This window comes from Stegostoma tigrinum, chromosome 45 (assembly GCF_030684315.1).
Source record: "Stegostoma tigrinum isolate sSteTig4 chromosome 45, sSteTig4.hap1, whole genome shotgun sequence".
NCBI classification, from domain to species: Eukaryota; Metazoa; Chordata; class Chondrichthyes; order Orectolobiformes; family Stegostomatidae; genus Stegostoma; species Stegostoma tigrinum.
Window position 1 is genome coordinate 13,349,039 of NC_081398.1, and position 26,961 is coordinate 13,375,999.

The 26,961-nt window shown below is 42.8% G+C and overlaps 1 protein-coding gene across 4 annotated transcripts in view; it reads right to left on the reverse strand.

Annotated features, from left to right (window-relative positions):
* The window catches only part of LOC125448720 (misshapen-like kinase 1), a 256,094-nt gene that overhangs the window by 27,202 nt on the left and 201,931 nt on the right, over positions 1 to 26,961 (reverse strand). For 2 of the 4 annotated variants that reach the window (XM_048524197.2, XM_048524194.2), the window contains 9 exons: positions 25,533 to 25,712; positions 24,750 to 24,998; positions 20,632 to 20,717; positions 16,029 to 16,141; positions 13,618 to 13,715; positions 9,957 to 9,980; positions 8,581 to 8,756; positions 6,917 to 7,043; positions 1,601 to 1,744 (listed from right to left, as the gene is read on the reverse strand). In XM_048524197.2, the coding sequence (XP_048380154.1) occupies positions 1,601 to 1,744; positions 6,917 to 7,043; positions 8,581 to 8,756; positions 9,957 to 9,980; positions 13,618 to 13,715; positions 16,029 to 16,141; positions 20,632 to 20,717; positions 24,750 to 24,998; positions 25,533 to 25,712 (1,197 nt within the window). The remainder of the gene's footprint in view (positions 1 to 1,600; positions 1,745 to 6,916; positions 7,044 to 8,580; positions 8,757 to 9,956; positions 9,981 to 13,617; positions 13,716 to 16,028; positions 16,142 to 20,631; positions 20,718 to 24,749; positions 24,999 to 25,532; positions 25,713 to 26,961) is intronic. The other 2 variants (XM_048524198.2, XM_048524196.2) reach the window with 1 other exon arrangement.

Here is a 26,961-nt window from a genome sequence, read left to right on the forward strand (position 1 = left end):
TTAAGCATTAGCCTGCTGTCAAAGATTATTCAGCTCAATTATTCAACTTGAGCTAAGGGGTTAAATGATTAATTCCTGTTCCTTTGATGAGGAGTTTTAGAACTAGAACGGGCATGAACTATCCTGAGTAAGATAACTATTCAAATTTGTACCACTCCCTCAAACTGTCTCCCAAACCTGCGCTTATCTCTTCCTTTTTGAGCACACAAAGTTCAACTAAAATCGTGTCTTTCGGTGCAGTAACGTTGGTAGTGGCAGGTGCTGTCCAACCTTTCCCAAAATAGCAAGCTGCAATTTATTTCCCAAGCTGTGCACAAAGGTTGTAGGGTAAAGATCAGGCCTAAAGTTATGACCTCAGGGTAAAATTTCTCATCTGGTCAGTGGTTTAGTCTGGAGAGTGAACACATTTATTACCCTAACTGGAGGGTTCTCAATCCTAGAATGTTTCAGAGATCAAACTACTTCCTGAACAAGACAGGTGTGGTTTACATACAACATGGTGCATAAAGGAAGGTGATCCAGAAAGGGTGTCACTGCACAACTATAGGACAAAGTCAGAAATCACACGACGCCACATTATAGTCCAACAGGTTTATTTGAAAACACAAGCTTTTGGAGCCTCAGTTCTTTTTCAGGTCTTGCTGAAGGATTGAGGCTCCGAAAGCTTGTGTTTTCAAATAAACCTGTTGGCCTATAACTTGGTGTCATGCAATTTCTGACTTTGTCCACCCCAGTCCAACACTATAGGACAACAATGTATGGCAGACTATTACAGGCAGCAATTCCAAATGAGGCTGTGTGACCATTTAATACTTCTCCACATATGTTAGTGCCAGTGCACTACAGCTTCAGTATTGTGTGCAGTTCTGGAACCACATCACAGGAGGGATCTGAGGGCGCAGAGTAGATTTATCAGGGTGTAGTCGAGGCTGGAGAGTTTTAGTTATGAAGAGACATTAGATAGACTTCTTTGTTCAAAGGAAAAGAAGGTCTAAGGGAGGACATGATTGAGATGTACAAAATTATGAGGGGCTTGGATAGGGTAGACAGGCGGGAACTTTTCCCTCTTGGTGGAGGGATCATCGACCAGACGGCATAGATTTAAGGTAAAGGCAGGAGGTTTAGAGGAGATAAGACAGTTCTCTCACCCAAAGGTGGTAGGAATCTGAAACTCACTGTCCACATAGGGGTGGTAGAAGCAGAACCCCTCATAGAATTTAACTAGTATTTATAAGTGTAGTTGTGATGCCAAGGCATAAAAGGCTATAGGCCAAGAGCTTGAAAATTCGATTAGAACAGGTAGGTGGTTTCTTCTGACTGACGCAGGCTCGATGGGTTGAAAGGGCTTTCTCTGTGCTGTAGACTTCTCTGACCCCATGACAGTGCTCGTACAGTGTCTGATTGAGAGAGTTTTCAAATTAATCCCATTCCCAAAGTCTGACAAATGCTTTCACCTGAAGCATTTGTCCGAATCTTGTGTACACCACTACCGAATCTGCTCCATCACTCTTCACCTCTCAACAAACTACAGAGGTTTGGATACTGTCATAACTTTACAATAACACAGTGGAGGATACAGTCAAATCACAGCATTACTTACCTCCGATATCCCATCGTCCTGCTGAGAAGTAGGTCCCTTGGGATCAGTTGGGGAATGGCTCTGCCGCACTAAATCAGGCAGGTTAACATGACTTGTGAAACCATTGCTGTCTGGATGATGGACTCCTCGTTCCTCCTCAGGCGTCTGTCGACAGAGACAAAGTTTCACATCTCTCATAGCTTCAAAGCTGCTTGTAACCTTTCTTTAAGCCGATGGCACCGGTGTGATTTGAGCAAACAGCCAATTTTTGAACCAAATTTTGTATGAAACTCATATGTGCTTATCCCACTAATTAAAATAATTAACTGTGGCAGAGACAGTGCAACGTTAGCAATTACTTCAGGTGACCAGAGGCAAACATAGTGTGTAAACAGTAAACAGGCGGAGGATCACAAGTCAGACCCTTGCCATGCAGCTGATTCTCATCTGTCTGCTAAAATGGCTGAATTAGCCACACTATCTCAGCACAATTGGGAATGAGCAATAAATGCTGGCTTTGCCAGTGGCACTCACATCCCTTGATTGAATAAAGAACTTAAAAAATTTCAGAGGGCCTATCCGGTATCAAACCGAATTAAGATTTAGTATTTGTGGGTTTCCTTTGACTGCTCACGGGGGGCTTTGGGAATTGGGAAATAAAGGCTCAAACAAATTACCAAGTGACAGCCTGATATAGAGAACAAGGTTACAAATTAGACACTCAGAACGTATTTCGGAAGAGGGCTGTTGAGCGGATGCAGAAGATATCTACCAGGATTGGGAGAGCCCGCAAGGGCAAGAAAATGAGTAAGCACGAGAGACCGAGCAAGACACAGTGGAACCATAAGACACAGGGGCAGATATCAGGCCATTCAGAGGTCAGTTCAGATTTACAAGGGTTTGTCAGGGTTGGAGAGTTTGAACCACAGGCGGAGGCTGAATAGGCTGGGGCAATTTTCGCTGGATTGTCAGAGGGTGAAGGATGACCTTACAAAGGTTTATAAAATCATGAGGGGCATGGATAAGGTAAATAGGCAAGGTCTTTTCCCTGGGGTGAGTGAGTCTGAAATTAGAGGGCATAGGCTTAAGGTGAGAAGGGAAAGATTTAAAAGAGACTTAAAGAGCAACTTCTTATGGAGATGGTGTTGCATATATAGAGTGAGTTGCCTGAGGAAGTGGTGGATGCTAGTACGATTACAATATTTAAAAGCCACTTGGATGGGTATATGAATAGGAACGGTTTAGAACGATGTGGGCCAAATGCTAGCAAATGGGATGAGATTGATACAGGATGGTCAGCATGGGCAAGTTGGACCAAAGCATCTGTTTCGGTGCTGTACATCTCTATGACTCCGAGTCTGCTCTGCCATGGTTATCATATCTTATCATGGTTGATAAGTTTCTCAAGCCCATTCTCCTGCTCTCTTCCTGTAACGTTTGATTCCCCCTGATAATCAAGAACGTATCTCTGTCCTAAATATACTCAATGACCTGACCTCCACAGCTTATCGTGGCAATGAATTCCATAGATTCACCACTCTGAGTGAAGAAGTTTCTCCCACTCGCCGATCTAAAAGGTCATCCCTTTACTCTAAGGCTGTACTCTCGGGTCCTAGTCTCTCCTACCAATGGAAACTTCTTCCCAGCATCCACTCTGTCCAGGTCATTCAGTATTTTTGAGTGTCAATGAGATCCCCCCTCAGCGTTCTAAACTCCATCAACTATAGACTCAGAGTCATCAACCAATCCTCATACGTTAAGCTTTTCATTCCTGGGATCATCCTCATGAACCTTCTCTGAACCCACTCCAGAGTTGGTACATCCTTCCTGTGGTATAGGGCCCAAATTACTCACAACACTTCAGATATCATCTGACCATAACTTTATAAAGCTTCATAAAGTACATTCCTGCTTTTAGGGGCGGCACAGTAGCTCAGTAGTTAGCACTGCTGCCTCAGAGCCAGGGACCAGGTTCAATTCCACCCTCGGGTGACTGTGTGGAGTTTGCACATTCCCCCTGTGGCTGCATGGGTTTCTTCCGGATACTCCGGTTTCTCTCACAGTCCAAAGATGTGCGGGCTAGGAGGACTGGCCATGCTAAATTTCCCGTAGTGTTCAGGGATATGTAGACTAGGCAGGTTATAGTGGGGTGGGTTTGGGTGGGATGCTTTGAGGTTCAGTGTGGACTTGTTGGGCTGAAGGTCCTGTTTCCACACTGTAGGGATCTATAATCCTATGATATTCTAGTCCTCTTGAAATAAATGCCAACATTGTGTTTGCCTTCCTAACTCTCAATTCAACCAGCAAGTTTACCTTAGGACAATCCTGTGCCAGTACTCCCATGTCTTTTTGCACTTCAGATTTCTAAATTTTCTCCCCATTTAGAAAATACACTATGCGCCTATTCTTCCCACCAAAGTGCATGATCTTACACTTGCCCACATTGTATTTCACCTGCTACTTGTTTGCCCTTTCTTCTCACCTGTCTGAATTCTTTTCAGCCTCCTCACCTCGTCAACACTACCTTGTCCCTCCATCTATCCTGCAAACTTAGCCAGAATGCACTTAGTTCCTTCATCTAAATTGTTAATGTACAAAGTGAAAGGGTCTATGCCCGAAACGTCAGCTTTTGTGCTCCTGAGATGCTGCTTGGCTGGCTGTGTTCATCCAGCTTCACACTTTGTTGTAATCCCAACACTGGCCCATGTGGTATGCCACTAGTCACCAGTCATCCTGTGAAGGACCCTTTTATCCCCACTCTCTGCTTTCTGCCAAAGAGCCAATCTTCTATCCAAGTTAGTGGCTTGCCTCTAAAGCCAGGGCCCTTATTTTACTTAGCAGTCTCCTGTGCGTCACCTTGTCAAAGGCCTTCTGGAAAGAATGAAGGAAAGAAGGATTAATCGATGGATCAGATCGATCCGATTGAGAGACAGGCAGACAGAATTGGGGGAGGAGACAGAGAAACAGATAGAGGAGGAAGATAGAGAGGCAGAGTGACGGGGTGGGGAAGGAGCGAACAGAAAGGGAGAGAGGAAGTGAGGATGGAAAAGAGAAGAGAAAGAAAATGAGAGGGAAAGGACAAAATTGGATTGTTCTACTGACAGAATCAAGAACCTCGACGGGCCAAATGGCCCTTTTCTGCATCATATGACTCTGTTTATCTAGCTAGCCTGAACATTCCACTGGGAGTTATTACTGACTGTCTTATATTTCTCATCCCTAGATTTAACGTGGATGCCACACTGAAAGGCAGCTACACACTTCGGTCCTCCCCATGTGACAGAAAAGATCATTAAGTATGAAGTACAGTCACTCCTGCTAATTCTGAGGAGGGGGTAGGGAATGTCGGACTGCAGAAATCAGTAAGGCATGGGCTACCAAACATAAATTGTCAACAAAGACTGAGAAACTACCTGCCGAAAAGGAAACATTTGTTTACCTGATACATGCAGACTAATCTGTATTAGATAGCTTGCACAGCAATCCAAGAGAGTAATCCCATCCAGGAGCTAATAAATCACTGTGCAAAGCTCATTAATTTCTGGTTGAACACAGCTAGAGATCTGTTTAATATATCATACACACATTTACTTACACAAGACACTCCTTATTACCATATAAAGTGTGCGTGTACAGAGGAACGATTCCCAGAGGATCGGTGTAGTTTTAAGGAGGGGACTGGGATAAAATCTTAGTTATTTAGTGAAGCATGGATTTGCCCTGTGTGCTTTGGAGAATTTTGGGTTTCTTCAGGGGCGAAAAACAGACAGAGGGAGAGAGAGAGAGAGGAAACAAACCAAACATAAAGGAATTATGAAAGCAGCAGGTGGAACACCAGGTTAACCTGCAAAAACCAATGCTGGTCAGTGGCATATGAGTCAGCTGAGGTCAACTTCATACACAAGGTGGAAATTTTCTCCCCCTAAAAACATCTTATCAAGCATTTAGAAATGTGGACATTCATCTCACTTGTGTCCAAAGACTCTTTGCATGTAGAATTTACATTAACTGATTTAGATGGGTAGGATCATGATTGATAATCTACTGAATAATGGTCCTTCAACCAAAAATACTTTTGAGAAATCACACCATTGAGGAAGCATGGTACAATGGTTTGTCATCACTGTTGGATCAAGATATCAACTCAGGACAATTGGCAGCTCTTCCACCTCAATGTCACAGCTTCAAGTCCAAGCCGTGTCACCGAAGGGTGCATCAGCTGGAGGGCCAGCTTTCAGATAAAGTATTAGAACTGACACTGATGCGTCAATTTGCAGAGAAACAATGGGCTTTCTTAGTGTCAACGCATCACACATCATCACCTAAAAAAGGTTTCTGGGGCATTCAGGAATTGCTTGAAGTGGAAACCATTAAAGAGTATCCAATGTATAACCTTCTACTTTCTCACTCATTTCCTTACTGACTGTTCTAGACGGCTTCATTAGGTGCAAATGTCCAGCAGGGAGTATTGCCAGCTGGAATAGTTAGAATCAGACAATCCCTACAGTGTAGAGGCAAGCCATTCAGCCAATCGTGTCCGCACCAACCCTCTGGAGAGGGTCCCGCTCAGACCCGCCCCCTACCCAAGGAGCCTGCATTTTTCATGGCTAGCCTGCACATAGCCTGGGCACTATGGACAACTTAGCATGGCCAATCCACCTAACTAGCACATCTCTGGATGGTGGAAGGAAACAAAACCCACACAGTTGCCCAATGATCAAACCTGGGTCCCTGGCACTGAGAGGCAGCAGTGTTAATCATTGAGCCACCGCACTGCCCCATTTTTCCTGTGAAAAGCTTACTAATGCCCAATCTTGTTCACATGACTGCCACATAATTTAGTACTAGCCGAAACACTAAGTTCCTTGGTGAACAGTGATGCTTTTAGCAGCTTCACGGACCTCCACTCCTGTCAGGTACAAGTTCTCAACCTAAGTTGCGAGACTGCAGAATGTGCCTCCGCAAGGTATGCAGACATGCCAAATTACTACATCTTCACATTTCCAACGTTGTTCCTTTTTCCGCTTCTAAATGTGTTCAGAGTTTCTGGAAAGCTCTCACTAACAGATTGCATCCATTTCCCTTTGATGGCCTTGCCAGAGGACTGGCAATAGGTAGGTCATCCCACTGTTGGACAGCAAGCAGGAAGAAGGGTAATTTTTTCTACTCTTTGTAAAGGAGCAGACATTAAAAACTTATTGAATCGGTGTTTGGTGGGAAAGAGTGTTTTCTTTGGCACTCTGCAATATGTGCTGAGTGCTCCAGTCCTCCGAGTCATAGCCAGAGCCAACTTTCTGACATTGAAAGTGACAGAAACATGCTTCGTTGTGCACCTACCCTCTGAACAATCATTGTTCCATCTCCGTAGGTGTTGCTGGATGTTTCAGCTGCTGAAGTCTCCTCTTCATCATGCACCACCATTGTGCTTACACTGTCTGTGTCACCGTCTTTATTACGGCTTGGTCTGAAGAACAAATCCAAAAATTCGAAAAAAATTTTGAAGCAATACCACTTATTTTCAGCATCAATTTATTTTGTGACTGCTTTGAGACACAGATTTCATCTGCAGAGAAGGAGTTATCATTATAATAAAGTCATAGCTCTCATTTTCAGGGCAAATCATATTATAGAAGTCTATCCTGTATTTTTTCTTTTGATCTTTATTCATTCATGGGATGAGTGTGACACTGGCCACAACAGCATTTATTGCCCATCCCTAATTATCCCTGAATTGAAGAGCTTGCTACATCATTTCAGAGATTAGTTAGGAGTCAACCACATTGCTGTGGATCTGGAGTCAAACCTGGGCTGTGTTCTCTGGAGCGGAGGGGAGAGGCTAAGGGATCAAAGTCTATAAAATTATAGATAGGGTTGACAGTCAGAATCTTTTTCCCAGAATTGAATTGCCTAATAATTGGAGGCATGCATTTAAGGTGAGAGGGAAAAGTTCTAAGGAGATGTGAGGGGCAAGTTTTTTTTTAAACAGAAAGTGGAAGGAGTTTGGAATGCACTGCCAGGGATGCGGGAGGAGGAAGGTACGATAGGAGCATTTAAGGCACTTTTGACAAGCAGATGGACGTGCGAGGAATGTAGGGAAATGGACCAAGGGCAGGCAGAAGGGATTGGTTTTGTTTGGCATCATGTTTGGCACAATATTGTGAGCCGAAGAGCCCATTCCAGGGCTGTACTGTTCTATGTTCTATGATTCCAGGTAAGGACAGCAGATTTCTTTCCCTGCAAGGACTTCAATGAGCCAGCCAAGTTTTTGTAATAACCGCTGATTTTCATGGTCATTTACTGAGACATTTGAATTCAATCCCAATTCCTTTACAATTGATTAGTTATATGCACATATTAAGTCCACCACCTGCCATGATGATATTTGAACCCACATCCCGAGGCCTTGTGGATTACTAGTTGAGTGACATTACCATGATGTCATCATTGCCCTGCTGTGCACTGATAAATGTACATGTGGAAGCAGGGAGGCTACTGTGCTCCCACAGCTCGATACACCTGACTATGCTAGCAGATGAGAATAGCCATCTAACCGAGGCACTAGACAGGACAAACTGACAAACTTCTGGGAAGAGAGAGAAAAGATTTGGACTGGGTAATGATAATCTGAAGGCAAATTATTGAATTCACATCCAAAAAGCACTTTCTTCCCACAACACATGACTAACTAGGCATCCTCTTTCTGTTTCAGGTCTGAAGTTGTTTGCTTTTACCGGTGCCTTGTCAGCAGTAGCTGGCTGTCTCACTCAAAAGTGATAAAGCTGACAGTAGGTGGGAGTAGGCAGTCATGAGGTAGCTAACAAGAAGGGCAGCATGTATGATTTGCACCGTGCCATGTACTTTTAAAAAGCAGCTTGTTACTAGTCATTGCTGCCATAATGAGGGCCCTGGGTCTCTTTTTAACCAGTGAATGAGTTGTTCATAAAGTGATGAAGCAGCTGAGCTGCCCAACCACTTCAGTATGGACCACAGGAAGTACTCACCCTGATCTGGAGCCATCAGAGCTGGACAGATTCTCATCTTGACGTTCACTGTCAGCTTCCTCCTCATCATCATCACTGCTGCCAGAATCCTCACTGGAGGACGAGTAGTCCATCACTTTAACCGGTGGTTTGGGCAGCTCGTCTGACCGGATGTCTTTCCCCAGGTTCAGCATGTCCTTTAGAAACACATTAACCTCTCTCAATCTAGCAGGTCTTTACACCGACCAGCAAACCTCTTGTTCAGTTAACGTACTAGAGTTCTTACACATCTGACAATACAGGGTTTTTACTGATCATAGCAAGCCAACAATTACATGATTTCAATGAACTGTCAACAGACATGCTCAAAGTGAACCTTAACACAGAAATTATACATAACCCTATCGAGATCCCTTCATGAAAACAAAGAAATACGTCATCATGCTGATATGAAAATTGGCTTGGTACATGAGAAGATCACTCATCCAACTGCTTCTTTCATTCCACCCAACAGCAACATATATCTATTCCAATATTAACACAGTCACAAGATCCTTTTGCAGCATTAAATTCGCTGTCAAGCCCAAAAATGCAGGTCTCCAATGCACTCTCAGGTTTTGTTCAGTGCATTAATCACACTATTTACAAGAAAGAATTTGATTATATCTGTGACCCTGTCTGCCCTCGGACAATTTACAATTTGACTTCAATGTCTTCAGTCTATGCTTTCAATCTCATCAAGTTTGTGCACCCTAAATATCATCTCATAGTTACGCTTTTTCTGAGCAAAAGGCCCAAACTTACCTTTTGTTTTGAGATCAATGACTGGGGAAACTTCAGAACTTTGGGTTTACAGCAAGGGAGTGCAGCTAATTGGCTAGCTTATTCAAAGAGCTGGCACAAGCATGGTTGGCCAGTTGGCCTCCTGCCTCGCTGGTAGGTTCTGTGCTGTCTCACAGCCTAGACATTTGATGTGGTCAGCCATGAGGCTTTCCTCTGCTATATCCCCAGTTCTCAGAAAATTCCCTTGTGTAGCAAAGGTCAGAAGCGGACACGGTATTCCCACTGTAGTCTGGTCAGAGCATCGTACTGTTCCTTTCCTTGACCACACAATGACATCTTGGCTTTGGGGATCAACAATTTTCCTGATTGCTTCTCTGCATTAGTCAGTCACGTTGACTACGTCTCCCAGGTTTCTTTCACCATCACCCTGAGCTGCTTTAGCCCTATTAGTGCTGTATTGGTGGGTTGGTATTGGTAAGTGTATGCATGTAAACAAGGAGAGAGCTTTCTGTGAGGTTGCAAAGCTGAACATCAAGCCAAAGCAAATACGATCCAACATATACAAATGTCAGATGTAAAAGCAAGCTTACAGAAAAATACAGATTGACACTAACCTCACCTATTGCCCTCTTATAGCTCTGAGAAGTGGCAAAGTTTTGAAAGCAAAAAGGAAGAAGGCACAAAGTTATTTAGAAACAAATTGAAATCACACATCATTAAAGTAATTCAAATTCAATACTGCAGCCATAATACGCTCAAAGTCATACTTCTAAGACAAAATGAACGACAGGACAGTTTCAGGACAGAACAGTAAATCAAGTTTAGAGTAACAGGATACACAGAATGGCTTAAATTGCACTGTGATCCAATTGTTTACATTCAACTAAAGGAGGATTTGCGCTCCTGACTTCACATAACCTTGTTCATCTTTGTAGGGAAAGCAGACTGGATACAGTGATTTAATTACCAAGCACATCTGCTCAAGAGTGAACACATCGGAGTCTGGCCAGGTACTGAGATTGCAAAATGCTTCTCCAGAAGGGTTGGAGGAAGACAGAATTGGCAGGTGACACTGGGACAGGGGGGGTAACTCCAAATGCCAGCTTTCCACAGTCAGAATCACAGCAATTCACCTGTGACAACGTGGCTGAGAGCTGGCAAGTGGATATTTCTTGCAAGGAGATCTCAAGTTGCAGAGGGCAGGAGTCTCTTTTCAATTTACACATGGGCTGTAGGTGCCAGTGGCTAGGTTAACAGTTATTGCCCATCCCTGGTTGGCCTGAACTACCACCTTGAACTCCTCAGTTCTTGAGGTACAAAAACAATGTCATAGCTCCAAGTCAGGATGGCGTGCAATCTAAAAGGGAACTTGCAAGTGGTGCTGTTCCCATGCTTCTGTCACCCTTGTCCTTCTGTGTTTTGGCCTGGAATAATATTTTGCATGCTCTAGACTGTTTTCTGTGGTGTCAGCTTCCATCCGCTGGCTAAGACGAGAAGTAACTCACTCACACAAACCAGGAAGACCCCAAGTGAAATCCAGTTAAAATCGCTATAGGCATAATAAACCCATTGTGTATCCATCAGTTGCTCATGCAGAGGCCATCCAGCCTATCAAGCCTGTGTAATCATTCAACTAGATCTGGCTAATCTGTACTTGAACTCCATCAATCCATCTTAGTTCTGTCACGCTCAATACCTTAACAAGATACCGTAAGACGCATCAATTTCAATTCTGAAGCCTTCAACTGACCAGCAGCATTTTTCAGTGGGGCAAGAAATTTCCATGTCCATGTGAAGAGCTGTTCTCGACTCCAAAGTCAAGATTTTTCTTGCTTCTTCTGTACTTTTCCCAATATTCCCCAATCCCATATACCCCCTCAACTGCATCCACCTATCACCATCCTACCTCCCCTCCCACTCGCTCCCCTGACCTGACACAACCTGTCCATCTTCCTCCCCGTCTATCTGCCCAACCCTTCCCACCAAACAAACCCCACCACTGCCTACTTGTACCCACCTATCACCACGTCACCTACCTTACCCCAGCTCCACCCCTCTTCCCTCTATTTATTTCCCAGCTCCCTTCCCCTTCCCCAACTCTGAAGAAGGGTCCCAACCCAAAACATCGACTTTCCTACCCCTCTGATGCTGCCTGATCTACTGTGTTCCTCCAGCTCCATACTGTGTTGTCTCAGACTCCAGCATCTGCGGTTCTTGGTAACTTTGATTTCTCTGTACTTAATCATCATAAAATACCTTGATTGGATCGCTTTTCTCAAGTTGAATACAAACCCCTGCTGTTTTTTGTTTAAGAAAGGTGTGTTATGTCTTGTGGCTGTGCTAATCCAGGGAAGTGGTGAGTAACTTATATGATACACATGTATTAACAGCAAGGGGAAAAAAAATGCTTCTCAACCAAGGTGAGCAGCATGGGCACTCAATCTGAAGACTACACAAAAAAAAAGTAGCAAGTCGCAGTTATTAAGATTGCTCAAAGAGTGCAGCTCAATTTAAGTCAGTCAACTCAGTAGACGGCTCAGGGTTGATTGAACTGACTGCAAATAGACCTTCATGTATTTTCACAGACAGTACACTGCATCATTACATTTGCTATAATCCTTGTTACTTAAGAATCAAATGAGGAGGTATCTCAATAAAGGATATTTGACAAGCTCCTTTACGAGACTGCTGTCACACAGGACAGTTCCTTATCATTTCACTTCAATTACGATCCAAGACACTTGAACGGTGAGGAACTCATTTAGGGAAACAAGCACACTCCTGAACTGTTCAAGCTTCAGTCGATAATGTAATCTGAGCTATACTTAGAGCAATCCTTCTGCTCTTCTCTGGCCAAAAAAGAAATGTAGTGCAAAACTGCATTTACAAACCTGTGGCTACTTTTCCCCTCCAATTTCCTGGACCATCGGTCTGATTGGGATTGCCGACTCAGCATCAATTCATGCTGAGTTGGACGATGTTGGCTCTGACCACTCAGAACAGAATGCAGGCTATTCCCCTCACTCCATCAGTGACATATGTCACTCCGGCAGCATTCACACTGGCGTGTGCCAAAACTGCAACTGCGGCTAACATGTTCAACCAAAGGCTGCAGTAGGATTGAGCTAAATGGAGTGAGATTACAGGTTGAGGGGCTTTTGATTGCTATTCAATGCATAAGTGCAACAATGGATGCCTGTAAGTTTAGATGATGGCCTATTTGCTGGGAAAATATGACAAACAACGGCAATAAATTATTTCAAGATGCACTGACTGCTGCCATGTCAAGAAATGTAGCAATGCATCTGTATGCAGCATGATCCCACAGCACATATCAATGATTAGTGTCTCCCTTTTGATGACACTGGTTGAGGAAGGAACATTGGATCAGAGAACCATTTTGCCATGGCATTGCTGGTTCCAGCAGAGGGCAAGACCTTACCCGAAGGATTACACCTCAGGTGACATGGCACAACACCAGGGTAATCTGCTTAATTAATGTGCTCAAATCCAACCTTCTGCCATAAGAAGCAGTATTGGCAACTCAGCCGTAAGAGTGTGGGTAAGACTAATTTTGCAAACACTCTCTCAGGATAGTAACAGGTTATTTGGGCTAACTGATCCATGAGGGAGTTGATGTTTCATATGAACCCCTTTCCAGTCGCTAAAAAGGTACATTAAATTTTACAGTGCTACGTGAAAACAGTGCTTTAATATTAAATTAGGAGAGCATTAGGTAGATCCCACTTTACAATGTCACACTTTACAAAATCAAGATGACTGATTTTATTTAGAAAACTGGAGAAGTAAATTACAGCAACAAGTTGTATTTGCTTTAAAATTTAATGAAACAAAATGAAATCTCAGCACTTAAGATGAATGCGGCAACAAGAATAAAGGTAATTTTTCAGTAAAGTGTGACATCAAGTGAATCACTTCTGCTCAAATTTTCACATAATGTGCATCCTGCCCTGTAAATTTGAAAACTGTCTCAGTGAAGAGTTCTCCACATTGTAACAAAACTTAAGGATATTCCAAGCGCTTCTTCTCATAAGCATCAACGTAGGATTTCTTATAAAGGGAGGAAATATTTCATTTTCTGAAAACATGAATGCGAGGCTAACCACCTGGAATTCTCAACACTGGTAAAAGCCAGAAAATGGATAAACCATATCTAAGCTCAGTCACTTTCGCATAGAGGGGACTGTTTCACAATTCCAGAGGATCACTGACCTACTACTTTAGCCTCCTACATTAGTCAGCATTCACACTTACTGCAGGTCTTCCAGGTCGTGAGGTAGTGCGTATCTCCTCTGGCTTTCCCCGGTTTGTATCCTGCGAGAGGACTGGCGATCCTTCAGGTTTGACGGAAGCTGGTGATGAATTGGTGCGTGTAGGTATGGGGGTGGAAAGAGGGGAAAAGAAAAGTCACAAGTTAACAATTGCAAGCCAAACAAACAGCACTTAGCTAATTCAAGTCAAGGTCACTGATGTTTTGACTCTAAAACAATAATCTCGAAATGAGCACATATCTAGGTTTTAAATATTCCTGATAATGCTATATTTGTTTTAAAAAATCTTCGCATGTCTCCTCTCAAATCAATCTCCACAGTTGAACATACTGAGCTCAAAATATCCAAATAACAATCCAACCTCCGCAGAAATACTTGAGTTGACTGAAGACTACCTTTTATATCCTCTATGTGCCAAAACCACTTAGTCACTGTTCAAAGTACAATTGGTATCATAATGTAAAAATATGACAATCAACCTAAATGAACAATGCTGTTAATGATCCATTTCAGCACTCTTCCTCTTGATTTTTCCTCTCAAATTAACTTTCTTCTTCTTTTGTCTTCATCTACTTACATAGCTTTCCTTTAAAAACATTTTCCTTCAGCTATTCATTGTGGTAGTACGGTCTTATCATTCACTGAATAAGACAGTTCTGAAAAGACAATCCTTGCTGGATTTATTCCTTATACTTTACAATTACTGTAGACATACAGGAACAGCAGGAAAGGCTCACCAGGCTGGTTCCTGGGATGATTAACTAGCATTTAGAAGAATGTGAGTGGATCTCATTCAAACATAAAATTCTGCAGGGCCAGACTGAATACAAGAATGATGTTCTCCCTGGTCAAGCAAGGGATTAAGTCCCAGAACTAGTGGTCATCAGGCTTTCAGGATAAAGGCTCAGCTATTTTGGACTGAGATGATGAGATCCAATTCTAAACCATATGTCATTATTTAAGAAAGAAATAGATTTCTAAAGACTAAGACACTAGGGCGGCCAGTGCCTCACAGTGCCAGTGATTCAGGGCAACTGTTTAAATGGAGTTTGTATGTTCTCCCCATGTCTGCATGTGTTTCCTCCAGGTGCTCTGGTTCCCTCCCAAAGTCCAAAGATGTATACTTGAGGTGAATTGGCCAAAAAGTAAATTGCCCTGTCGTGTTCTTGGATGTACATGCTAGGTAGGTTAGCTATGGTAAATAGGGAGTTATGGGGATAGGATGAGATGCTCTTCAGAAGGTTGGTGCAGACTTGATGGGCCAAATGTCCTCTCTGTAATGTAGGGACTCCATGGTTCTTTGATTCTAAGGCCATCAAGGAGTATGGGCAGAGAGGGGAATTCGGCAACGTGAATCATGGAGCAGGCTTAAGGACCTACTCCTGCTTTTTATGTAGATGTCAGCATACGAGCTGACCTTTGCAACCTTGAAAAATCCCTCCAAGAATCAGCAAAGTCAATTCATATGCCAAACATAAGAATGAACTTGGCACATAAAGCTTGTTGCTTTTTGTACAGAAGTTTTTTTTTCTTTTTCCTGAAGAAGGGCCATTGGACGCAAAACATTAACTCTGCTTTCTCTCCACAGATGCTGCCAGGCTTGTTTTTTCCAGCAAATTCTCTTTTTGTACACGAGGAAAGGTATTGTCTTGCAATGTGGCTGACTCTTAATTAAGGATGGTCTGAAAATACTGGCCTGGTCAGTGAAAAATTCATCCGTGAATGAATTAATTTTTAGAAAAACTAGGTTAACACTAATGCTGTGATCTAGTGTACGAGCCATCATTTTGATTTTCCACAAAAGTAGAAATACTTTCTCTGCATCTACCCCACCAAAGCCTTTTACAAGCTGAAAATACTAGAACAAAGTTCAACAAGCAGACAGTCCAGAGTCTGGGAAATGTTAAGGGCAATCTGCATGCAAGTTGAGTGAGCCAAAGATGGACAATGGGGGCTAATAGACAGGGCTTAGCATGTTAATAGTTATTTTCCATGTCGTGTAGTGCTTGGGGTTCCCTGCTCTTCAGCAATTATTTGCAATTTTCCAGCAGCATTTTGGAGTACTGCCAGGGTATACCTTGATGTGTTTCAACCACAGGATCTATAAATTTTAAGACGGTCTTACATAATCATAGCTATTGGTAAAAAATTGAATATTTTAGAGCTTTTCACTTTGTGCAAGACTTTGAAGTGGCCTTAAGAATAGTGCCAATTTGATCTGACGACTTACAAGCCAGATTTCAATTTAGATGCATTTAATTCAAGTACTTTACAGTATATAGAATATGCAATGGAGCAAATCTGCTGGCAATAAGCCATGTGATAACCAGCTTAAAATTTTGCTCCTAAATATATTGAGGTTTCCTAAACAGTACTTCAAATCAGCCTACTTACTTGTAATTCTGTTGCGCTCCATGGAACCAGTCCCAAGTACCCGGTGGGGGCCAATCAGTGGGACACTGTCTGCCCTTTCCCATCCTGGCTCAATCCTGCGTAGATCTGGATTGCTATAAGCAAAGCAGGACACCCAAGTTAGGCAACCGTTTGTGTGGTATAATGTCCCATAGTGACATGATTGGCTGACCCATAATGACATGCTTAAACTGTGCACAAAGCACCCATCCAGAAAACACACAATAGATACACGGCAGTTTGCAAATGTGCTGCTAGGTTGAAATTTTGGGGAAGTTCCTGCCAGGAACTTAAAATCCAGTCAGCCAGCACATTAAAAAAAGACAAAAATGCATTTGCACATCACCTTTCCCCACCACGGGGAACCCCAATATTCTTCACAATCAATTAGGTACAACCAAAGTACCACCACCAATGTGACATGGAAAAATGCAACCACTTTTCACATAAAGGCCCCATAAATAGCAATGAGCTAACATCCAGACCACATGTTACAAAATAGTAGTGAGGTCAGTTATGTTATTCGTGAGGGACTGAAGAAGGAAAAGAAAGGTTCAGGGCCAAACAAAACTAGGGAGTAGCAGTACGCCAGTTAGCCCTTCAGGCTTCTGCTCCATTCAGTAAGATCAAATTCCACATTCCCATTAACTTCCAATGATGATCTTTTAACTTTACTGCCTAAATTCAATAAGCCCAACCTCCACTGCCTTCTGATGCGGAGAGTTCCAAGTTCCAAACGTCAGAAAAAATTTCCCCTCATCTCTGACCTAAAAGGGTAACCCCTAATTTTAAAACAGTGTGCCTTAGCTCTGGTCATACACACAAGACTAAACAGACTTTCCATGTCTAACTTGTCATGACTATCTTACACTTCAATTAAATCGCCCCAGCTCTTCTAAATCCCAGTCAACAAGCCTAATTCTCTAATCTTTCTTCATAAGACAACATGTTCACTCCAAGTATCAATCTAAGACACCTTTTCTGAGCTGCCTCAAATGCATTGCTTAGATAAGACTGAAGCTGCCTACAGTATTTGCGATGACGTCTTATGAAGGCTCTGCATAACTGGGCCATGATACACTACTTTTATAGTCAATTTCTGTCATAAGAAAGAATAGCATCTCGAGTCTTGTTTAAATGTTGTAGCTGCATACTAACCTATTGAGAGAGAGTTATACACCAGAACTCAAAGATCGCTTTGCACCTTGGAATTCTACAGTTGTTCACTTTTTAAATAATTTTTAAATGAACAACCTCACATTTTTCCATATTTAGTGTAATGTGGTAGTATCAGATTAGTCATGATCTTATTGAACGACACAGTAGACTCAAGGGAACAAGTAGTCTATTCCTGCATCCAAATTGTATGCTTGTATAACACTGACCAGGGCATTGCTCTCCCTTGAAACAATCAGACAATTTCACTTCATTTAAAAGCAACCAATAGTCTTGAACAGGTACCAAGATTACGTATTCTGAACACAGGTGATGCATCCACTTATTTATCAGTAAAATAAAGGAAGACTTGATCTGCTAGTTCAGTCTTCATGCCTATGGCCATTCAAACACAACACAATCATTACCTGACCAATTTCCACAGGTACGGAGAATCAGAGAAGAGTCTAGAAGTGAAGGGAATATCACAGGGCAACGGGGAGCTAAAAGTAACACCATCCTCAAACTAGTTTGCAGTCTGGAACCTGCTGCACGCCATGTTGAAGAAACTATGAACTGACAAAGAAAGATGTCCATGGGATATACCCACTATGCGAAATACTGGAATCAGAAAGGTTAGACAAATCTAAACGAAGCCAGATTCCCTGCGTTGCATTTGGGCAAGCCAGCTCCCATCTTTGTTCTTTTTTAAAGTCTGAGAGCATTGCTGGCCACGGCATTTATTATTCCTCCCAAATTGCCCTTGAGAAAGTTTTAGTGAGCTAAGTTGACCATGACAATCCATGGGATGCAGGGATATCTGCGATGCTCTTAGAAAGGGCGTTCCAGGATTCTGAATCAGAGACACTGGAGGAACAGCGATACATTTCCACATCAGGATAGATGCATGGCTTGGAGTGGAACATGCAGGTGATGGTGTTCAAATACATCTCCTGCCCCCATCTTTCTCGGTGGCAGAGGACACCAGTTAAATAGGTTCTGTTCAAGGAGTGTTGGTGAACTACTAAAGCATATCTTGTATAATATGCACACTACTGACACTGTGCATCAGTGATGGAGGGAGTGAATGCTGAAGTGCTGAACTGGGTGATTAAATAAGTGGCACTGCAGAGTTACAATTTGTGGGTGGATCACAAAATTTGGACACAATTAGTCATAGAGATATACAGAACGGAAACAGACCCTTTGGTCCAACTTGTCCATGCCGACCAGATATCCTATATAAATCTAGTCCCATTTCCCAACATTTCGCCCATATCCCCCTAAACCCTTCCTATTCATATACCCATCCAGATGCCTTTTAGATGTTGTAATTGTACCAGCCTCCACCACTTTCTCTGGCAGCTCATTCCATACATGCATCACCCTCTGCGTGAAAAGCTGACCCTTAGATCCCTTTTAAATCTTTCCCCTCTCACCTTAAACTTTAAACCTATGCCCCCTATTTTTGAACTCCCCAACCCTGGGAAAAGACCTTGCCTACCTATCCCTATCCATGCCCCTCATGATTTTATAAATCTCTGGAAGGTCACCCCTCAGCCTCTGATGCTCCATGGAAAATAGCCCCAGTCTATTCAGCCTCTCCCTATCGTTCAAACCCTCCAACCCCGGCAACATCCTCGCAAATTTTCTCTGAACCCTTTCTAGTTTCACAACATCCTTCCGATAAGAGGGAGGCCAGAATCGGATGCAATACACCAAAAGGAGCCAAACAAATGTCCTGTACATCTGTAACATGACCTCCTAACTCCTATATTCAATGCACTGTCCAATAAAGGCAAGCATTCCAAACACCTTCTTCACTACCCTATCTGAGACTCCATTTTTAAGGAACTTTGAACCTGCGTTCCAAGGTCTCATCGTTCAGCAACACTCCCCAGGACCTTACCATTAAGTGTATAAACAGTGCCCTGATTTGCCTTTCCACAATATAGCACCTAACATTTATCTAAATTAAACTCCATCTGCCCACCTCAGCCCATTGGCCAAACTGGTCAAGATCCCATTGCCCTCTGAGGTAACCTTCTTCACTATCCACTCAGCCTCCAATTTTGGTGTCACCTGCAAACTACTAACCATACCTCCTAAGTTCATGTCCAAATTATTATATAAGTGACAACATGCAGTAGACCCAGCTATTATCCTTGTGGCACACTGCTGGTCAGAGGCCTCCAGTCTGAAAAGCAACACTCCACCACCACCCTTTGTCTTCTACCTTTGAGCCATTCCTACATCCAAATAGCTAGTTATCCCTGTATTTTGCATGATCTAACCTTGCCAACCAGTCTACCACGAGGAAACCTGTTGAAAACCTTAATGAAGTACATGAAAATCGTATCCAGTGCTCTGCCTTCATCAATCCTCTTCATTACTTCTTCAAAGGTCTCAAACAAGTGAGGCATGATTTGCCACACACAAAGCCATGCTGATTATTTGTAATCAATCCTTGCCTTTCCAAACACATGTAAATCCTGTCCCTCAGGATTCCCTTCAACAAACTGCCCACCACTGATGTCAGGCTCACAAGTTTATAGTTCCCTGTCTTTTCTTCTTCAGGCTCCCCAGTTTATAGTTCCCTGTCTTTTCTTCTTCAGGCTCACAAGTTTACTGTTCCCTGTCTTTTCTTCTCACGTTTCTTAAATAGTGGTATCACATTAGCCAACCTCCAGTCTTCCTGCACCTCACCTGTGGCTATTAATGATACAAAGATCTCAGCAAGGGGCCCAGCAATCACTTCCCTCGCTTCCCACAGAGTTCTAGGGTGTACCTGATCAGGTCCCAAGGATTATCCACGTTTCTGCATTTTAAGACATCCAGCACCTCCTCTTCTGTAACATGGGACATTTTTCAAGATGTCACTATTTACTTCCCCACATTCTCTATCTTCCATTTCCTTCTCCACAGTAAACACTGATGCAAAAATACTCATTCAGAATCTTCCCTTTCTCCTGCGGTTCCAAACATAGCTGACATTGCTGATCTTTATTCTCCAAGAGAAAAGCGCACAAACGAGTCAGCAAAGATCAAGGCAAAAGGAATATTTCACACGAGATGGACCTAGTGCAACTGAGGCAAATTCAATGAGGTAACACTATAAGTGATTTGGAAACCACACTAAGGGTTCCAGTCACTATTATTAGTTCATAGTGACTGGATAACTGGCATTCTGATCTAACCAACAAATCCCCTGGATTTTACTCTTAAAAGTGGCATTTTACCAAGCATTCTCTTCCTCATGAAGACCACAAATCAGTGGTCTTGAGCACACACATTAGTTTAATGGCTTGCTGTGTACTTCCAGCATTATCTGTATTTCACTCAGTTTGATTAATCACTGGGTTGGCTGCCTGCTAAATTTGGATGAATAGAAGAGAACAAGGGGACAAGAGTGTTGAACGGTTTATATTACCTTGCACGCGGTGCCTGCCCCGGTCGATTTATCAGAGCGCTACTGCTGTTCAGTGCTGTAGCTATGGAGGTCGTTCTCTGAGGAACCTTCAGCCAAAAAGAAACAAATCTGTTCATGTTCAATTCCAACAGCAAATCAACTCTGAAGAAAATATGGAGTTAGGCTGTAAGACTTCCTTTTCAAGTCATGCTTCAATGGATAAATTCCCTTTTGGAAGGCCATTGTGACCTAGCATTTTTACTGAGCACGGCTGTATTTAAAAAGTAAGTACTGTGACTTGAACTTCAGGTAGGGTCTATCAGCCATTTGCTCATTTAGAGGTCAAATCGCATGGTGAGAATTATTTTAGCTTCATTAACAGTGGCCAATTAATTACATGCTCCAGGCACAGGGGATTGCATGATAACCTGTGTAATACTCCATCTGTTACTGAAGTCAATCTGCAAGATAATTTCAACTATCTTCTGTTAGCAATGGGAGCTGCAATTAACACCTTGGCAGACAGTGTTAAAAAGTTTCATTTATACACACTCTCCCATCTTGCAGATAGAATTCAAAAGTAGTTTCTATACAATGAGCAACTCTGGAACACAGTTACTACCAGTGTCAACATAATGAGCAGTTATATTGATGCAAATTATTTTCTTTAAAAATCAATTCATGAGATGCGGGCATCACTGGGTGGACCAGAATTTATTGTCCATCTTTCATTGCTCAGAAGGCAGTTCAGAGTCAACCACATTGTTTTGGGTCTGGAATCACAAGTAGGCCAGGCCAGATAAGGATGGCAGTTTCTTTCCCGAAAGGACATTGGTGAACCAGATGGGCTTTCACAATGGTTTCATGGTCATCATAAACTCTCATTTCCAGATTATTATTGAATTCAAATTCTACCATCTGCCAAGATGGAATTTAAATCTGGGTCCTCAGAACATTACCTGGGCCTCCAGACTGATAGGCCAGTAATAATACCTACTGTATAATTCCTACTGTAAAGGTCAATGAGTTAAGCAGTCAATCATTTTTCTTTGATTGTGATGGACGAGATTAGAATATTGGTCCAGGGCACTGAAAGAAATTCCCCCACCTACGTAACCTCCTCAACAGTCCCATCCTCTGAAAACTCTGTATTCCTCACACTTTGGTTTTTATGCATCCTCTTCTTTTCCTTGACCTCAAAACCATTTGCCTCCAACCAAGGTCCCATGCTCCAGAATTCCCTTCCTAAACCTCTCCTCCAAGATGCTCTTTAAAATCTACTTGTTTGACTAAGATGATTACTAGTCACTTCCCTAACTAAAATCTATCATGGCATATCATGTGGCAGCCTTGTTAAATTGTGTCAAACATTGCTGCCAAGTGGCACTGAGGGGTTCCCCTGCAGTTGAAGCACAACTTAAATGCAAGCTGCTGTGATTTCAAAATTTGTCTAAATAATCACTCAGCCATTTAAGATAAAGATGCTTCAAGAGTCAAATCAGTCCTTTAAAAATCGCAAAAAAAAATGGCACTTCTGACACAATGACAATTCTACATCCAAGTGCCTGACAACATTTTTAATTAAGGTGTTGGAGCAATACTGCAACTCACAACCTTCAGACTCAAATGGTGAACATACTAAGCCACACTATGCCTTAATCACATATTGACACCCATTAAACGTGGTTCAGACACAAGCACGTTTTGAGGCAATGCACGGAGTACAACATCGACTGTGATTCACAGATCAGCTTCTACCCAGAACAAAACACTGGGATCAGTCTCCACTCAGATGGCTATGTGGATCATGAGTGTAAAGAACCTTGGATGCAAACAAGCATAAATGGTTTTATTCGATCATGGTGTGGGAGCATCACTAACAAAACCAACACCCCTAACTACCCTCTAATTGGGTGGCTCACTTGTCCATTTCACAGAGAGTCAATTACATGGCTATGTGCTCACAGTCACTTGTCGGCCAGAAAGGGTAAGGAAGGCAGATTTACTTTCTTCAAGGACATTAGTGAACCAGATGGGTTTTTTTAAACAACCAATGTTAGTTTCATGGTCACCAGGACCGAAGTCAGCTTTCAATATCAGATGTTTTATTGAAGTTAAATTAGACCCATCTAGCCTATTCCATTTTCAATTACTCCACAGCTGACCTATACCTTAATTCTATTCACCCAATTTGCTTCTTTAGTTCTTAACATATTTGCCAAAAATCAATCTCATTATTTGGCTCAAAGAGAAAAGGGTGGCTTGTACGGACGATAGAGACGTCAGTGATGCAGCAACACTGCTCTTTTGAAATTGGGGATTGAGATTAAGATTGAGATTCTGTTCAGATACATCTGCAACCAGCTGATGCCATATAAGGCTGTGGCAGTGATAGGAATGGCAGAAGCAGCTTCTGATCCCCCGTGTACCTGACCTGGGTGTGCTCTGGCTGCTACAAGATGGGAAAATGTGCATTAGTCATTCACCTTCATGATCTGAAACTCTCACAGAGGAATAAAGTGCTGGGTGTTTGAATTATTTTGCAATTAATCACAAGAAAATCTCAAAAGCTCTTCAAAAGCACAATCAAGTTGTTATGTTTTGAAACATCTCAAATTTACATACTGATTCGTTATGATCTTATTCACGCCTTGTCCCTTCACCTGAATGGTATCAAGAGAGCTTTTTCTCAGCCCCTCGTACTTGAAGTATTAAACCCCAGTGTTGCATTTGGGCAAGGCAAGAGCAAAGGTAGAGTTCAGAAGAAAGGAGTTAATGTTTTGGCGTTAGAGAGCAAGTATAAGGAAACATATCGCGTTACAGCATCATTTGGAAGCCATGCCTTCTGCTCGACCATTAATAATGCCATTACAAGTTCCTAACTCCACATTTACTACGGAAACTTCCTGAGTAAATTATACAGTGATTATTTTCTCCTACCAGTGATGGCACAACTATCAAGTAACTTGACTACACAGGCAGTCAGCATTACAAAATGTGGGCACGAGGATTACAATAGAAAAGTTTACAGAAATCTCCCACAATTGTAAAATGTAGACTAAAATAACTCTGGAATCTGTGGCACAGTCAAATTTACCACATTAGTCATTACTCAGGCGTAACAAGTTACAATCTCAATTTTTCTTTCAAAAAAAGACAAAGCATGGTAGCTAAGAACATAATACCAGAAGACGGGGGCACGGTGGCTCAGTGGTTAGCACTGCAGCCTCACAGCACCAGGGACCGGGTTCAATTCCAGCCTTGGCTAACTGTCTGTGTGGAGTTTGCACATTCTCCCCTTGTCTGCTTGGGTTTCCTCCCACAATCCAAAGATGTGCAGGCTAGGTGCGTTGGCCATGCTAAATTGCCCATAGTGTTGAGGGGCGTGTGGGTTATAGGGGGATGGGTCTGGGTGGGACGCTGCAAGGGGTGGTCTGGACTTGTTGGGCCAAAGGGCCTGTTTCCACACTGTAGGGAATCTAATCTGAAAGACCAACCAAAAATGTATGGCACAAGCCTCAAGATAGAAGGCGCACGATTCCAATAGTAGCAGAATACACAGTTCATTGTGTACAGCTTTGGTCTCCTTACCCAAGGAGTGTACACTTATTAATGAAGGTTTACCAAGCTAATTCCTGGGTGCAAAGGATGATCCTATGAGAAAAGATTAAATACTGTGGACCTTTAATCTCTGGAGTTAAGAATGAGTGATGATCTCATTCAAAAATACAAATTTATTGCAGGGCTTGACAGGTTAAATGCAGGAAGGATGTTTCCCCTAGGACCAGGAAAGACAGTCTCAGAATATCAGTAATGCATTTAAAACAGAGATGAGGAAGAATTGTTTCACTCAGAGATGCTGTACATTTGGAATTCTCTACCCCAGACAGCTGTGGAGGTTACATTATGTCAAAACTGAGACTGATAATTTTTTGTATATTAATAAAATCACGTGATAACAGGAAAATTGAGCTCAAGTACAAGATCAGCCATGACCTGCATGAAGGCTGAGGGGGCCCGAACAGCAGAGTAATGTATTCCTGCTCTTTAATTCTTTTCCAGTTGTGAATGCTTTATCAGCAATTTCCTATCTACTGCACTGAAAGGTCTTTCAGTTCCCTGAGTGTTTCAACTTGTACCTTGGGAGGTGCTTCATCTTCCATCTTCACCCATGGCCCGGAGTCATCTCGGTTGCTAGCACGGGGTGGGAGTACTGGCGTCTCCGAAGTCGGGTCAGAGTTCTGACGCAGCATCTCACCACGCTTCACTGGTGCGGGCTCCTGGGTCGGGAAGGCAGCGACATTCTTGGTCGGTTGGTCTTGGAGTGACTGAGACCGCGGTACCGGTGCTGACGATGGCTTCAGCGCAACAAGGTGCGCCACTTGAAACTGCAAGAGACGCTCCAGTGAGAACTCAAAGGACGCTGGAACAGCAGAGGCCAATTGATACTTGCTACACAATCATTAATACCCCACCTCAAACTCACACAAATACAGCAGTTGCAGCAAATTTGAAACAAATGCAAAATAAAAATGGAGGCTAGACATGGCACAGTGCAAAAGCTGAATCATTAATCATGTTCTTATTTCACTGATGCTGTCTACATGGATAAGCATTTCCAACATATTCTGTACATGTTAAGTCAACTTCTTCTGTCACCCACATATTCAATTATCAGAGATTCATGGAACATTATTGCAACTATCAATTTTTCGTCGCATAACACCAGTCATCACAAATACATGAGCCTCAGATACTTAGCATCTATATTAATGAATTAGCACAAAGTTGAGGGCATTTGCTCTCAATACAAAGTTTCATATGACAGAGAGTGCTAAAGCTGCAGGAAGATGCAGACTGGTGCGTGACTTGATGGACTGCTGTATAGGGAAAGCAACATTAATGTTATGAAGAAGAACTACCTTTGACTGGGCTCCCTGCGGCTCCACAGGTCGGTGCATGGGTGGCGTCTGAGAGGTCTGGGCAGCACTGCTGGGTACAGATTCAGTCAGCGACTGCAGTGATGGATCAGATATTGTTGTCCCCATCTTAGGCTTTGCACCAGGAGAGTTCTGCCTGTTCATTTTGGAGCGTTCTTCAACCTTCATGGGCAGAAAGAGAGAGACAGGAGGCAGAGAGAGACAGGAGGCAGAGAGAGACAGGAGGCAGAGAGAGACAGGAGGCAGAGAGAGACAGGAGGCAGAGAGAGACAGGAGGCAGAGAGAGACAGGAGGCAGAGAGAGACAGAGAGGGAGGCAAGTGAATCAATAGCTCAAATAAAATCAAGCAGATGATGCATGTTTCTCAAGCTTGGTTTTATACCACTAAGTTCCAGGATCAGTTTTGCGTGCAAAAGAAACCTGTAGTAAAATGCGTTGCCATTCTTAACATCTTGATTCCCCCAGGACAAGCATGACATAATTAGGGACACTAAATACAACAAATGTGGAGGCTAGTAATTCTGAACAGATTGTTATATGTCACCAATTATTTAAGCAATTTACTCCTCCTCCAGACAAGACACGGTCAACTATATTTTTTGATTCTCTTGTGGGATGTGGGCATCACTGTCTGGACCAGTATTTATTGCCCATCCCTAGTTGCCCTGAGAAGTTGGTGGTGAGCTGCGTTCTTGAACCGCCTGAATGCGCTAGATGTTTCTAGATGATAGTGGTTGTGGGTTTGGAATGTGCTGCCGGGCATCTGGTAGATGGCACATACTGCAGCAACTGAGCATTGGGGGAGAATTCCTTCATTATAAATGGTGCAGACACTGCAGTGCCCAGTGCCCAGTGCCCAGTGCCCAACAATGCACCGTACAGCCTCCACCCAGTTGTGCCTCAATCCTGTACAGAACATTTGTGAGCTTTGACCGCTCTGTTTTATAAACACTGAAAATTAGAGACAATCACATGATACACATTCGATGCCCTGTTCAGATACTCTACTCTCTTAAAAATACAGGAAAGATAAATCAAGAGCACTTGATTTCAGATGGGTTCGCTGAATGCCCGTCTTTTAATTTCAAGAATCAAAGATTTTCCCCACTCCAGGAAGAACTAAATGTTGCAGTGTACAGAATCTCAGGCTCACTGGACATAGTTGACCATACACAAAGCACACAATGAGCTGACTGCACTGCACTGCTGAGAAATGTAAACCAAATGCCTTTACATTCTCATTATCTCCTCATTATGTCCTCAATACGTCTTCCTCGGGACCCCAGAAAGTGATGTGAAGAGCTGTAGCATGCAAGGCAGGCAGATCTGTAAGAGCGTGAAAGTGTGAGCACAAGTGGGTCTGTGTGGATGGACTGTAAAGTGAAGCACAGTTATTGCATCATGTTTATTT